General features: G+C 50.4%; 5 protein-coding genes and 1 non-coding gene across 6 annotated transcripts; 1 reads left to right on the top strand and 5 right to left on the bottom strand.

Moving 5' to 3' along the window:
• Positions 1 to 212: 212 nt before the first annotated feature.
• On the top strand, positions 213 to 2,271 carry HMPREF1120_06483 (uncharacterized protein). The gene is made up of 2 exons (XM_009160686.1): positions 213 to 407; positions 462 to 2,271. Exons 1-2 carry the CDS (start codon positions 362 to 364, stop codon positions 1,937 to 1,939), a joined length of 1,524 nt encoding a protein of 507 aa, XP_009158934.1. The 5' UTR covers positions 213 to 361; the 3' UTR covers positions 1,940 to 2,271.
• Positions 2,234 to 2,344, bottom strand: HMPREF1120_09309. Its single transcript has one exon. It is a non-coding gene; the product is annotated as a tRNA-Leu (tRNA).
• A 640-nt stretch (positions 2,345 to 2,984) lies between these two features.
• HMPREF1120_06482 (threonine dehydratase) lies at positions 2,985 to 4,671 on the bottom strand (the record flags this gene model as incomplete). Its single annotated transcript, XM_009160685.1, has 2 exons — positions 2,985 to 3,922; positions 4,287 to 4,671. The coding sequence occupies 2 exons, from the start codon at positions 4,669 to 4,671 to the stop codon at positions 2,985 to 2,987; spliced, it is 1,323 nt and encodes a 440-aa protein (XP_009158933.1).
• Positions 4,672 to 5,759: 1,088 nt separating this feature from the next.
• HMPREF1120_06481 (ketol-acid reductoisomerase, mitochondrial) lies at positions 5,760 to 7,120 on the bottom strand (the record flags this gene model as incomplete). The annotated part of the gene is made up of 4 exons (XM_009160684.1): positions 5,760 to 6,431; positions 6,484 to 6,762; positions 6,822 to 6,853; positions 6,910 to 7,120. 4 exons carry the CDS (start codon positions 7,118 to 7,120, stop codon positions 5,760 to 5,762), a joined length of 1,194 nt encoding a protein of 397 aa, XP_009158932.1.
• A 564-nt stretch (positions 7,121 to 7,684) lies between these two features.
• Positions 7,685 to 8,152, bottom strand: HMPREF1120_06480 (NEDD8-conjugating enzyme UBC12; the record flags this gene model as incomplete). The annotated part of the gene is made up of 2 exons (XM_009160683.1): positions 7,685 to 7,837; positions 7,892 to 8,152. The coding sequence occupies 2 exons, from the start codon at positions 8,150 to 8,152 to the stop codon at positions 7,685 to 7,687; spliced, it is 414 nt and encodes a 137-aa protein (XP_009158931.1).
• Positions 8,153 to 9,230: 1,078 nt separating this feature from the next.
• Positions 9,231 to 11,880, bottom strand: HMPREF1120_06479 (chitin synthase 3; the record flags this gene model as incomplete). Its single annotated transcript, XM_009160682.1, has 2 exons — positions 9,231 to 11,777; positions 11,830 to 11,880. 2 exons carry the CDS (start codon positions 11,878 to 11,880, stop codon positions 9,231 to 9,233), a joined length of 2,598 nt encoding a protein of 865 aa, XP_009158930.1.
• Positions 11,881 to 13,852: the final 1,972 nt, after the last annotated feature.

The raw sequence follows: 13,852 nt of genomic DNA, 5'->3' as shown, positions 1-13,852 counted from the left end.
GAGAATGCAGGTTGCAATAGGTTTGGCCTTGCGATATGTCGATGAATTGGATCAGAGAACCGTCGCCTCAATATTTCTGATCCATTCGGTAACTACCTTGTAGGATTTATCTTCAATGTATCGCTGCAAAAGCGGCAGTATAGCGTTTCCTGTTCGGTAACATTTCGTAAACGTCGACGAGCCCTCCAACTTCAAGCCCAATTCAAGTTGCACGTTAATGTGTTCGTGTTCAAGCCCAACGGGCAAACCCACGCCTAAGTCCCCTGCTCGAGAATGGTGTGAACACTATACATAGAGGACGGTGTGTCCTCTTTGGCCGAACCACAGAGCCCGGCCCTTACACTGCGAGGCGGTTGCAAACATGTCAATCAAAGCCATCTTCTACAGCAAGTTCGATCCGCATGAAGGTTTCTACGACTCGTTCTCGTACCTTTAGACCACGTATTGACACGCATGTACAGGTCCCAAAATAGTGCATCAGGTGCCTGAGGGATCGATCTTGACAGCGGCGGATGCCCCGGCGTCTGCCAGTGCGCCGAACAATGGCCCCGTATACGGTTCCAACTCGTCGACGATGCCTCTACACGCCTTCTCCACTATATCGCGCTTCGTTATCCCTCGCCAATCGCTCTGCGGGAATTTGATCTCTCTATCTCCCCCGCCGCTGACACCGAACACACCTCCTACACTGATCCTGTCGTATCCATTATGTCTGACGTCGCCGCACTATCCGCGCAACGAGTTCATCTTCAACTTTGCACTGGTGCTAGGCGAGCCCACGACGGTGGACGTGCCATCATACAAATCAGTGTTGAAGAAGCTTGCACATTTGATGCGAAGTCTGGAAGAACAATCGCATTTTCTGAGCGATGACACTGCGGCCCCGAACTCGGGCAAGATTTACAGTCTGTGTGAGATGTTGATGGAAGACCTGAACGACTACTGCGAATGCATGATCCCCATCGATGAGCTGAATACTTTGAACATCAAGCTATTTCCGACGCTGCCCAACCCCGTGAGCGTGAACCCATGGCATGTACCGTTGTTTACTGTCAGGATTGAGACCATGGTGGATGAGAACTGGGACTTGACGATGCTTCGCATCATTCCGTACATCAACGGCGTGAACAGCGTCAAGAGGATTGCCACTTTGGCAGACGCCGATCTCAAATTTACCAAGAAATGCGTCAAACATTTGTTGTATTACGGTTGTGTGTTGTTACTTGACATTTTTAGTTTTAATGCCATTTACGCCCCGACTGCCGAGTTTGCCAACTTGATTGCCAAAGATACAGACATGCAGAAGGAGTGCGCCAGGTATGTGAACACGGCGTTTGCACCCGGTGCCCAGGAGGAAGCCATTGTCGACGGCGGCGCCACTGAGCGAAGGACTAGTGGTTTGACGGCAACCACACTGGGACACGAGGATCCCTGGCCAGTAACTGGCAAAGGCGACCCTATTGATGGTGTTGGGATCGTACAGTTGTTTGCGAGTCTACGGCAGGGCCTAACGGTCCGAGAGTGGTACGCGCAGAACGCGAACATGTTGGCGAACATTGACATGCGACGGTTCGTTACTTTTGGAGTCATCAAAGGGTTTTTGTACCGTGTGCATCGATACGCCATACGCACACAGAAGGGTCAGCAGTCGGTACACGGCCAGCATGTCGACACGGTTGATGAGTCGGAACATGATCACCGCTATCTGACTGGAAGCATGTCCAGCGAGCGACAGTTGAACGAAGGTTCGTTGAGTAGTAAGAGGAAGCAGGCTGGCAAGCGGCATGACATTCGTCTACTGAACTCGAGGATCATCGAGTATCTGGACGGCACTCATTGTTTTGATGAGATTTGCACCGACCTGGATATCAGCGAGAGGGACCTCATGGACAGATTGAAGAGCCGCGAGCTAGGCGATGTGGTCATTATTTGTAGATGAGTATAAGCTTCCCTACTACCACCTAGATGACTACAAGGGTATGAGCGGTCGAAAACTCGAGTATGCAACAATATAAAGGAGCGTATGTACGTCTGTGTAATAATGCTTTTTGGCATAAATGGTCCTGGTTTTTATCCGCATCTCTGCAGCACATCTTTATCGCAGAATCCTGGTTTTGAAGGTGCCTTCCCCCTGAAGGCACAGACACAATCCTAGTACTGACGATACCCAAAAAAAAAAAAGGAAACGAAGGATGGACAACAAAAAGACGAAATCCAAAAAGCAAAAATGATATGAGAGGAGTGGGGTTCGAACCCACGCTTCCTTACGGAAAGCAGAGAACTTCAAGTTTATTTTTGTGTAAAGACTTAAATCTGCCGCCTTAAACCACTCGGCCATCCTCCCTGATGAAATTAGGTAAATTTTTCGGCACAATAATATGTAACGGTAGGTTAATTTTGGGTGGGGATTTAGGGGTCTTTTCAGCCTAAGGGCCGCCTCGGGCGCCTGGATCCGCCTAAGCCCACACTGCAAAACGCTCTACAACACCAAGTTGATGTTGAACATCGATGGGTCGCATGTATGCTTCTACATACAATGGTACTGGGATTGCTATGCAAATACAGTGCAATGCATTAATGCAAGACTGGAACGCTCCGCTTGATATTGTTGTCTGCTACCTAGTATCTACGTACCTCCTTGTCTCGTGGTGCATATATAGTATTGTAAGAGATGTATATTTGACCTGGATATAAGGCTATCTATCCCATTGTGTGTATCCGTAGAGCGAACTGCCCGCCATTCCGTGTAATGGTAGAAGTAGTACTATATATGGGCTGTTCTGAGAGCGGTCTGTCAGTCTATGTGTGGTGTACTGTATGTAGCTGTGCATCTACTTGCGAATCACATTGCCCATGCCGCTGCCCAGTTCTAGGTACTATATGTATGTACTGTATGTTCCATCATCTACCGTGTCCGAGTCTCTGCATACCTTGATGAGCGTCTCTCTCTCTCTCTCTCTCTGTGCCCTCTCTCTCTGTGCCCTCTATCCAGCAACATCCTCGGCCTTTTTCTCTCCATCCACCCCTATCGTCCCTTGATGTCTCTCACCCGCCGTGACATTTGTAGTCTGTCTTTGACCATCATCCTGAGCAGCCTCTTCTTCCGCAAACAATTTAGCAATCGCTTTCATAGTCGTATTCCCACCACTAAACACAATACCCACATTCCAAACCGCATCCTTTACCTTCTCTTTCTGCTGCTCAGCAACCACCCTCGCCCTAAAATCCTCATTGAACAAAACCACAGCCAGCCCAACAGCAGCACTAGGTTCCACCACCACCTTCAGCCTCTCGTAGACCAACCGCATAGCATTCTTGATCTGGTCCTCGGTGACAGCAAACAACCCCTCCAATTTCTTCGGATCAATAAAGATATCCCAATTTCTTAGTCCAACAGGCGTGCGCAATCCATCCGCAATAGTCAAGCTTTTGACATGCTCGACCCTCTTGCCGGCTTCGAGACCCCGACGTCCATCATCGGCGCCCTGGAACGACGGTTCCGCCCCAAAGACTTTCGTCTCAGGCTTATCCGAGAACCAAGTGGCGATACCACCCAGCAACCCACCGCCGCCAAGCGGGGCAATGACGGCGTCGAAGCCGCCTTGAACCAGAGTGTGAGAATCTGCGTCCGCGTTGGCAATGGTTTGTTCGAGGAATTGTTCCTCCATTTCCAGGCCGACGGTGCCCTGACCTAGAATAATGTCTGGGTGATCGTATGGCGGGACCAGAATGGCGTTTTTCTCTGCAATCACCTCGGCCACCACGGCTTCGCGTTCGTCGGATGTCGAGCCACTGAAGATCACGTTCGGAGTGTAGAGTTTTGTTCCGGCGATTTTGGAGGGGGTGCTGATCTTGGGCATCACGATGTAGCTGGGGATGGAGAATGTTGAGGCTGCTAGGGCGAGTGCTTGTGCGTGGTTTCCTGGGGGGAGTTAGTCCAGACTGTTGAATTGGAATTGTGTAGGGATCCATAGGAAGTGTATTTGGCGGACCATCGAGGACAATCAAGGCTGAGGATGAAAGGCAAGGGCCATTTTGGTCCAAACAAGTCAACGCATATCTCCGAGCGAACGGGCTCGACAAAAAGAAATATACGCCGTCGACGTACGAGGCAATCTGATCCTCTCATCCCATACGGGCTGCTCATGCCGCTCCTCGTAAGAGGGCACCAGCTATAAAAGACACCATCCCTCCACCCACAAGAACACGAAAACAAAAACGACAAAACCATAAAGGCCAACCCAAACCAACGGAAACAAAACAGTATTCAGGGTTGCTCGACTTACCACTACTATGCGTAACAACCCCCCTCCGTCTCACCTCCTCCACACCCATTTCATCAATAAGTCTCGTGACGGCATGAAACGCCCCACGGGCCTTGAACGCGCCGATCTTTTGGAAATTCTCACATTTGAAAAACAACTTAAACGTAGGCGCCGAAGGCTCCGTTGACAACTGTGACTGTGCATTGTCGTTGTTGTCGGCAACCTCAACCTCCGCAAAACTAGGTGGATTATCGGACAAATAAACACTCGGATCGACCGAAGAAGCGATGGCGTTCAAGCTTTTGCTGGACAGTAAGGGTGTTTTGTGGATATAGGGTCGGATCTTGGAGTAGGCGGTGCGGATTGAGGAGGGGTTTAGTGGTGGGCATGTTGATGGGTCGGCCATATTGATTTTCAGGCAGAGAACCCTTCTAATGCGTCGTTATGCGGTGCCGTGTTGTGGTGAAGTATATTGTATCTGGTGTGTGGTGAGCGTGTCTCCTGTACCTGGGTAGGTATCTAGTACCTATAGTTGGTGGTCTGATGCGAGATTGAACTCCGTGGAAGCACCCGCGCTGGAGAGATACAGTTAGGTAGATATCTAGATACAGGACCTGCTCAAAACAAGTACTACTGTAGAAAACAACGAGAGATGTTTCTTGTTATCAAGGATACCTACCTTACCTAGGTAGGTACGTGCTGTAGTAGGTATACTTGTTGTTGTGTAGTCTCGCGGAGCTGTCCGCAGAGTGTGTCCGACTTATATAATAATAAATACCGTGCAGTGGTGCAATAGTTCTAGCGGATCCCAGATGTTGATTTTGGATCTCGCTTCCGCTCTAGTAGGCATTTTAACGGCTTGAGCTACCACGGCGACACGTGGTTGGGGCATGGTATCCCACTCACCCTCGTCGTGGCAGTTGGCTCAAAAGGGCCGGATATGCATCTTCAGTATACGTGTGCAAATGATGTCTGGAACCGTCAGGTCGAATCTTATCTTCGCTGGACACATGACGATCAAATGGCAAGGATTTAGAAGAGAAAGACGAAGCAGACGATGAAGATGCAGAATAAGGTACTACTGGGTTGGAGGGCGATGTGGCCAGTACCAGGTAGATCAAGAGAGACATGAGCAGTCTCTCCACTTGCAAGGAGCTGAACAATGGTAGCCAAGCCCCAGCCGAAGACTTGCTGTAAAACGATCATCGAGCTCGCAACGGAAAAAGACAAATCGGATATGCTCGTTTACACATGGTAGAGACACAATAGTATTTTGTGGCAAGATCTCATGTCTTTCGCTCTTTTTTCTCTACCAATAAAAGACAGAGACCTCCAGAATATGTCCGACCTCCATGCCATTCATGTGGACAACTTTTGCGAACGCCTTAATATCCCTATTCACAACTGTTCAGCAGAACTACTGGTTCTCTGGTCGCAGAGAGCTGCAATGCACGTTAGTTTTGATAATCGTGCCAACATCGAGAGAAAAAAGACTTACCGAACAGCCTTGCCGGCACGCCAGATCTCCAAGTTCCGGATCTCTTCCAGCTCCTTCTCGAACTTCTCGCGGTAATCAGGCTGGCTGTTGAATTCCAAGCTGCGCTTGGTCTCCTTGCCAGTCTTGACGCTGTCATAGAGTTCGTTGAACACGGGCTTCAAGGTATCCTTGAACTTGCCAGACCAGTCGAGGGCACCACGACGGGCGGTGGTCGAGCAAGCAGCGTACATCCAGTCCATACCGTTGGCACCAATCAGAGGGTAAAGGGACTGGGTAGCCTCCTCAACGGTCTCGTTGAAGGCCTCGGATGGGGAGTGGCCCCGTTCGCGGAGAACCTCGTATTGAGCGAGGAACATGCCGTGGATGCCTCCCATCAAGCAACCACGCTCACCGTACAGGTCAGAGTACACCTCCTTCTCAAAGGTGGTCTTGTAGAGGTAACCACTGCCGATGGCAACACCAAGAGCAACGGCCTTCTCCTCGGCCTTGCCAGTGACGTCCTGGAAGACGGCAACGGACGAGTTGATACCACGTCCCTCACGGAACAAGGATCGCACGGTACGGCCAGATCCCTTGGGCGCGACGAGGATGACATCAATGTCTTCGGGGACATCGACCTTGGTCAACTCCTTGAACACGGGAGAGAAACCGTGGGAGAAGTAAAGAGTCTAGAACCATATTAGCATGGGAAGTCGGAGGAGGTCTGGCGTTGTCACCCACCTTTCCCTTTGTCAATTGCGGCTTGATGGCTGGCCAGGTCTCACTCTGGGCAGCATCACTGAGCAGGTTCATGATGATGGTACCCTTGGAGATAGCCTCATCAACCTCAAACAGGTTCTTTCCTGGAATCCAGCCATCTTGTTCAGCTTCCTTCCACGAAGCGCCGTTCTTGCGAACACCAATGATAACGTTCAATCCGTTGTCGCGGAGGTTGAGACCCTGGCCGTGACCTTGAGAGCCATAGCCGATCAGAGCGAGGGTATCGTTCTTGAAGTAGTCCTATTCGACTGTCATTAAAAGGCCTGAAACGGGCGACGGATAAGAGAAAAATAGCATACCAAGAGCTTCTCACGCGGCCAGTCCTCTCGCTCTATGCGGAATTATCAGTACTGCATGGGGAAAATATGAGTCCACCAATTTACGCACCATACACGGTCTCCTTGGTGCCTGCAAAGTCAACTGTCTTGACACCTCTCGTCTGCTGCCGGCTGGGGGCGGCGAGGGAGGTTCTCTGGGTTGCTGCGATGACTGGTCTGGCAGCAGGAGCAGAAACAAAGGTCCGCTTGGGGATTGAAGGTGTGCTGATTTTCTGCTTGGAAGCAGTGCGCAGCGTTCTTGCCAAAGTCTTGGAGGCCATGATGTGCAGCTTGAACAACAGGAAGAGAGGAGAGCAAAGAGATGCAAGCGAAATGAGTTCGAGCAGAGTTTTGGTCGATTGAATTGTCTGGACGTACTTTGGCTTTCTTTTTAGAGTCAGCTCGGTTGCTACAGAATTCACCCGCAATTGAAATCTTGGCTCTGAGGACAGACCCTTTCCCACCCTTTTTCGGAGCTGGATTAGTCTCCCCGGCCCCAGGCACCGCAGGGTCTGGCCGCTCTTTGCTCCAGTCACCTACTATACTACTGTCCTCGACCACTCATCACTCCATAGACCTATGATGCGACAGTATCGCTACACGCCAGATCAGATCTGCCGAGTCACTAGCACGATAAGATGCCGTAACCATAACCTTTGTGTCGTTTAATCCCATGTATGAGCCTACCATCTTAAGAGAGCATCTTCTTGCCCAGGAGATCTGCCATACCACAAAATCCACGTTCTAGGCCACCAAGTTCTGACCGCAGGAATAGTCGGTCTAGGATAGCAAATGTCTTTCGTTCATTCATTGTCGTACACGAGTCTAGCTAGAGAATGCGGTGGTCATCGCAAGACTCGGTCGTAGCTCACGCCCCGAACTGTCCCACCACTCATTGCAGTCCTCGCGTTCCTCCGGAACCCTTCTCTATTATTTCGAAGATCTTCAGCTGCTTCTTTGTTGAGCGGGTCGGATGCGTTAGGTTCAAGGAACAGGAACTTTAAAAGGCAGTTAGCGGGCAGGGCTCTATAACAACCGTTTGATCTGCTTACCTGCATGCCGACAATCACCGCATTCAAATTCAACACCGGTTTCCAATCCTCCCGTAGAATGTTCAAGCAGACATTGCCTTCTAGATCGATATTGGGGTGGTAGATCTTCTGCGTGCACTTGACCTTGGGCGGATCGTGCGGAAAGCTCTGGTTGATGGAGAAGTTGAACACAAAACTACCGCCCTTGTACATCCCTTCATCCGGCTCGATAGTGAGAGTGAAATTGAGAATGTCATCTGGGTTCGGAAAGGTCGTCTTCATGGTCGATCCTAGGGACAGTTCGCTCAGATCTGAGCCTGTTTAGCACATGTCCATGTGACCGCTTTTCAGGTCCTGTGCCCACCTTTCTGGACACGTAGTTGTGCCGCGGTGACCTTTTTCTTTTTCTGGGTCGCTCCTTGTGCCTGCTCATCTTTTTGTTGCTGCTGCTTCTGAACATGACCATCAGCGGCTGTTGACCTTGCTGTGGAACGTTCATACCATAGACCATATTTTCATCATCTTGCCGGCTGGGATACGCCACGCAGGCGTGCAAAGGGAGTCGGTGGCGTGTAAGATGGCTCTGGTTCAACGACAGGCGTCGGACGTCATATACCTTGTGGAGGCTGAGACGCAGGAAGAACAGTCGCAACAAATCAATGGCGCAAAACTTGAAGTGGCTCGGCAGGTTCGGGATTGAGGATGTGGAAGCGATGTTCTCCAAGAACAACAGATGCTATAGTGGCTTGAACGGAAGCAAACAGGCGAAATTAGGGAATGCGAAGGAGTCACAGCGCAGTCTAGGTATTATGAACGGTCGGTACCTTAGGGAAATGCAGGAGTGATACAGATGATGGCGACCAAGTTGGTGATTTCTACGGCTACCAGTGACATGGACTACTAGCATCTCGCTCACATGACGCAGCCTGGGGATAATTTATCAGATCTCCCGATCTGGCCAACCACGATTTTGGGGAATGTTAAAACGTCCATTACGACTCGGACTCGGAGCACTACTGTCTACAAGGAGATTCTGTAACATCGCAGCTGATCCGTTTCCCATTATGCTCAGACACACGATGCTTTTATTTTTCGACATCCGTAAGGCGCTTCAGGCCACGATTCTCTACGTCCGATATGCTCTTGAGAACGCTTGCAATGCAAAATCGAAACACTCGACTATCGTCTGTTGAAGCAGCACAACAACCCAGTTCTTCCGAGAAACCAACAGCATCCCAGGAAACGAATCAAAGACAAGGTCGCAGTAGTCCACAGAAGCGCCTGGAAGAAATGGCTGGTCCGCGAAGTGGCTCGGGACTATAAGAAATGTTAGGAACGCGTGGAAAATGGGAACAGATCATTATCTTACCGTAAATCCAAATCGATCAAGACTGTCACTGGTGATGGCAACAGCCAGAAGAGCATTCGAAAAGATCCAAGTGGCCACCAGTCGAGTTCGGAAGTTCTTGTACGAGTCTTCCAAAGTCTTCTCTTCCTTTTCCTCAGGTGGTTTGTAAGGAGCTAAAGCACGCCGAACAGTCGCCTCAAACTGACTGTCAATGTCTGCTTGAGGTTTATCAACTTCTTCGACGACTGCAGTCTTGCTCTTTTCGTCCTTCTTGGTCTGTGCCGAAGGCAGAACATCGGCCTTGTCTGAGCCCTTGGTTCCCCAAGACACATCATGCCAATTACTAAAAGCGTAGATCATCAGGATGTTGATGAATGATGGCATGAGGAGCAGGTACTGGGCGAAGGACGTAAACATATGCCACGGATCCATGTATAGGAAGGAGGCAACAAAGTACAGTCCAAATGTTGCGGCAAGGGCAATGATGACAATTCCGGGGCCGGTCGACGCGAAGAAGGACTTGACAAACTCATTCGCCCCTTCGTTCGTAACGATGTCAGTCCCATTCTTGGTGGTGAAGGCTCGTACCACCAGATACATCGACAATACGATGACGTAGAGCTGAATGAGGCCGAAGAGACAGAATGAGATGATGTAAGCGACTTTCGAACCCTTGGGTCGATTTCCCAGGGCCAGGATGAATTGCAAGAGCAGAAACGCCAGGTACAAGTATTGAAGAATTGTGTTGATGATTGGCGTCGCTGTGTTGCCGAACGGGAAGGCCGAGTTATCATTGCTGGTACTGGGTTGACCCACGAGATCCATCAAAACCTTGGTCGTCAGCCAGAAGGAGGCGAGGGAGAACCAGGACAGCAAAACCGAAACAATGTTGTAGATCATCTGGATGTGGAGGAAAAACATCCGAATCAAGTTATGACCAGACTTGTACATGCGCGAGAAATGCATCAAAGAGTAGATGGATGCAGCAAAGGAGCCGTTCAACCAACGTCGACGCTGGCCGATGAACTCGGGAGCGCCTTCTGGCACATCTGTTTCAGCTTTGGAGGCTTTGACGTAGGACAGATGCCATTTCGACCCGGCTTTGGCGACCAGCTCAAAGCACAAAATACGATCTTCGGCCAAAAACATGTTCTTCTTGAAAATGTTCATGCCTTCGATCCCCTTCTTGCCTAGTCTCTTGGAAAGAGTGTGATCACCGTGGAAATATTGTTCAAGAGGGCGACCCATGATAGCTCTGAAGCGATAGGCAGAGAATGCACCGGGCAAGACACTGACATAACCGAACGAGCTTTCCAGGGGCTTGTCGAGGATGTTGCTGATCTTGTACTCGAAATTTTGTGCTGCCACCAAGGGGTTCAAAAGCTTCCTTCCAAAAACGCCGCCGGGTCCCAACATGGCATGGATTTCACCACAAGCACCGCCCAAGTCTTTGTCATTGTAAAACGCCTGCCACAGTGCCATCAGCGACTTCGAGCCCGGTTTGGTTCCTGCATCGAGCAAGATACAGACTTCGGGATTCAAGATGCGGCCGAAAGCATTGAATAACCATCGATGAGAATTGATCTTTTTGCTGTTCTTTTGCTTCAGGCAAAATATCATCTGTGCTGGTGGTAGGGAAGTCGCGTCGTTGTCATTGGGCCGAATGAGTTGCTGATTGGCAGTAACGGAAAGCTGGGTTGTGTATTCAAAGATATGAGCCACAGTTTCCTTGCCGTCGACATCCTTCTTCATGACCCCGTCTTGGTAGACTCCGATCGTGGCTAAAACGTCGAGAGTATTCTTGTCGCAGGGATCGATGCCGTCAAACACAAGACAGACGACGATCTTCTGCCACGCTGGACCGCCCTTGTTCCAGAACTCGGATTTCTTCAGGTTGACGATATCCCGGATATTCTGCATGACACCGTGGAGGGTGCGGGCCGTTAAGACCTTATCCTCATTGTAATATGTAATGGCGATCAATAACTCGGTATGCCGGTTGTACATGGCTGGTCGCAGATTGTACCCATTCTTCAAGGTGAAATCATCAGGATCACATGTCGCCGCGGTGTACCGCATATGTGTGAACTCTTCGCTGCCCCCCTCTAGGTCATTGCGGTACTTTGCTTGAATGGCATTCTGAATGGCGCTGGGAACAGGGTAATCAATGCTCAGAACGCTACCCTGCACCAGTTTGACTTTCCTCGTAGCATATCTCTTGATAGTGCCGAATCCCGGCGCTTGTCTCTCCCTCCACGCTTCGGTTGAATCCGTCCGGTCAATAGGGTCGGGAGGGCCCGGGGTAGGAAAACCTGGACGCGAATTGTTCATACCATAGCCTTGGCCATAAGGTTGAGTGTATTGGGGATTGTAACTGGTCACGGGCACTTTTGAAGGATCCCCTCCTACGTAGGACTCGTTCAAGGTGTAGACTGATTCTTGCCCCGGCGTCAGAGGTCGAGAGTGAGGGTCGTCATATTGGGACTGATATGCGGAGTTTTGGTGGAGTAGAGCATGTTCTGCTTCATCGTCTTCATGACGGGGAGGAGGCCGATAGACCTACACAACGTCAGTATATAATGGCTGCGAAAGTTGGACCTGCTTGCCATACATTTGTCGAGGGAATGTCGTCTAGCTGATGGCCGGGATATTGGCTCGCCATGTCTCCGAGCGCAACTGCGAGTAGTATGCCCTCGAAACAGGCTCAGGATCGGGCAAACGATGGGGTCACCAGAATAATGGGCGGTTGATCAGCGACAGAGGGTAAATACTAGTATGGTGATGATAAGGGACAATTTATCAAGATACGGCCACCAGGGCCGACTTGGTTCAGGCGATATCTCCCAGCCGCAGGTTGCAGCAGTGAGGGAGTGATGAAGTATGTTCAAGGTGGGCGTGAGACGGATGCGGGAGTGAAGTGTAGATGCGGACAAGGACAAAGAATTCACAACATAGGAAGCACGGTGAGCATAGGACAAGACTTTCCAGGCGAGACAAGGACGAGAGACTGACAGGCGTTTCAGGTTTTCTTTGAACCCTTGCCAGATGGATGCATGCAGAGTTGCGAATCATCAGCGACAGCGGCCCCCTGAGGCCGCGCAGCGCAGCTGAGCATTCAAAATGTAGCTGGGACAACGCTGCCACTGTCGCTTGACGACTGGCCCAATCGGCGGTTTCAGCCTGTCAGTGGTTCGCCGCTCGGTTCCCACTGCAACTACTGGGCTTCCAAACACGCATAGAGAACCATTCATCGTTCTCGTACGCTGCACCGAGACACAGTGCTTAGGAGGCTTGGAAGGCTTGGGAGGCCAGGGCTGTGCAGGATCAGGGTGGAATTGACATCTTGGGTCGTTTGCTGCGGATCTGCCGCTCAGCTTCAATTGTGGCTGGCGGCTCGCGGCAGGCTCAGGCCCCCACAATCAGTGGCCCTCACTATTATTACCACCCTACTAAGGTACCACTGTGCAGTATCTGAAGGGCAAGGCATGAAGCTGACTGGGTTGTACCACGATACTGTCAAACGCAACATACCTAGGGTACTAGAGCAGGACTGGAGGATCCAGCTCAAAGACTGCTGTTTCCTTCAGTTGTGCGACTCGGATGGCTTCCTTGGGACAACTACCAGGGTCTAACCGTCTCCCTGACCCGCTCATTGCGTGGTGCGCGCCACAGAAAGGAGTATATGGATATCCTATTGATTCTCCGCAATGCAGTTGTTGGTGGCGTGGGGACAGCATGCTTTGGATGGGCATGTCGGGTAGTATTCAGGTACCAGGTACATTGACGGAAGTCCTTCTGTGGTGTGCCTCTCGTTGGCTAGCACTGGCAAGGAACAACATCTGTCCATAGGTCTATAACGCCACTTGTATTTGTTCCTGAATCCCAGACAACTGAAAGGTGAACACCACACAGTACAACGTTGTAACGCCTTGGTAGATGTTTTTAGAAGCATGGCTGTGCAATGCACTGTGCATGATCCCCTTTATATTAGTACGAGGCTGGCAAAAATTTGGATAACGGTCGATTCGACGGCTCAGGCTGCTTGTCTACGCGCGAGACTACGTGCCAGATAGCCAGTACTAGTTGTTGGCTCGCCGTAATCTCTGCCACTGCACACATGAGAGACACGGCTAACACTGTAAGGGATATATTTCACTTCACGATGGAGATGCAACGGAGAACCGATTCCAGAAAACGAACACACGAAAGTAAGGTACTATCTGACTTTGATGGATAATCGCTTGGCCTGACTTAAGATCGGGAGGGTCTTACTTGAATCTCGAGCAAGATATACTACCAACAGGTGTCGAACGAGCATAGGATACTCTATTACCACGCAGAGGTTAATAAGCAATCCAAACAGAGAAACTTGCAACTTTTGACTGTGTGGTGAGCGATTTGATCTGTCAGAACGTCTATTCTGCCATGGCAGTCAATAGTGGCCCGCCGACAGATGTCGCTGACGACCGCTGGACACTGGTAGCAATCCTTCCGAGACACGCTCAATGATCATTATTGCAGGACCAGATCTGGAGTTTTCGAGTGCAGACTTGGAAATAACGGCGGAGGGAGATCTCAATTCAGTGCGGCCATGATGATCGAAGTGAATAGTCCAACGTTAGTTCAAGTCGTCT

The sequence above is a fragment of the Exophiala dermatitidis genome (genome assembly GCF_000230625.1).
Source record: "Exophiala dermatitidis NIH/UT8656 unplaced genomic scaffold supercont1.5, whole genome shotgun sequence".
Classification (NCBI taxonomy): Eukaryota; Fungi; Ascomycota; class Eurotiomycetes; order Chaetothyriales; family Herpotrichiellaceae; genus Exophiala; species Exophiala dermatitidis.
This window is presented reverse-complemented; position numbering and strand designations above follow the sequence as displayed.

What these genes read in the sequence shown, in the direction of transcription:
- HMPREF1120_06483 (XM_009160686.1), top strand. Translation starts at nt 362, where the DNA reads ATGTCAATCAAAGCCATCTTCTACAGCAAGTTCGATCCGCATGAAG. An exon ending in CAAGTTCGATCCGCATGAAG is followed by an intron (nt 408 to 461) that starts GTTTCTACGACT and finishes ACGCATGTACAG; the next exon opens with GTCCCAAAATAGTGCATCAG.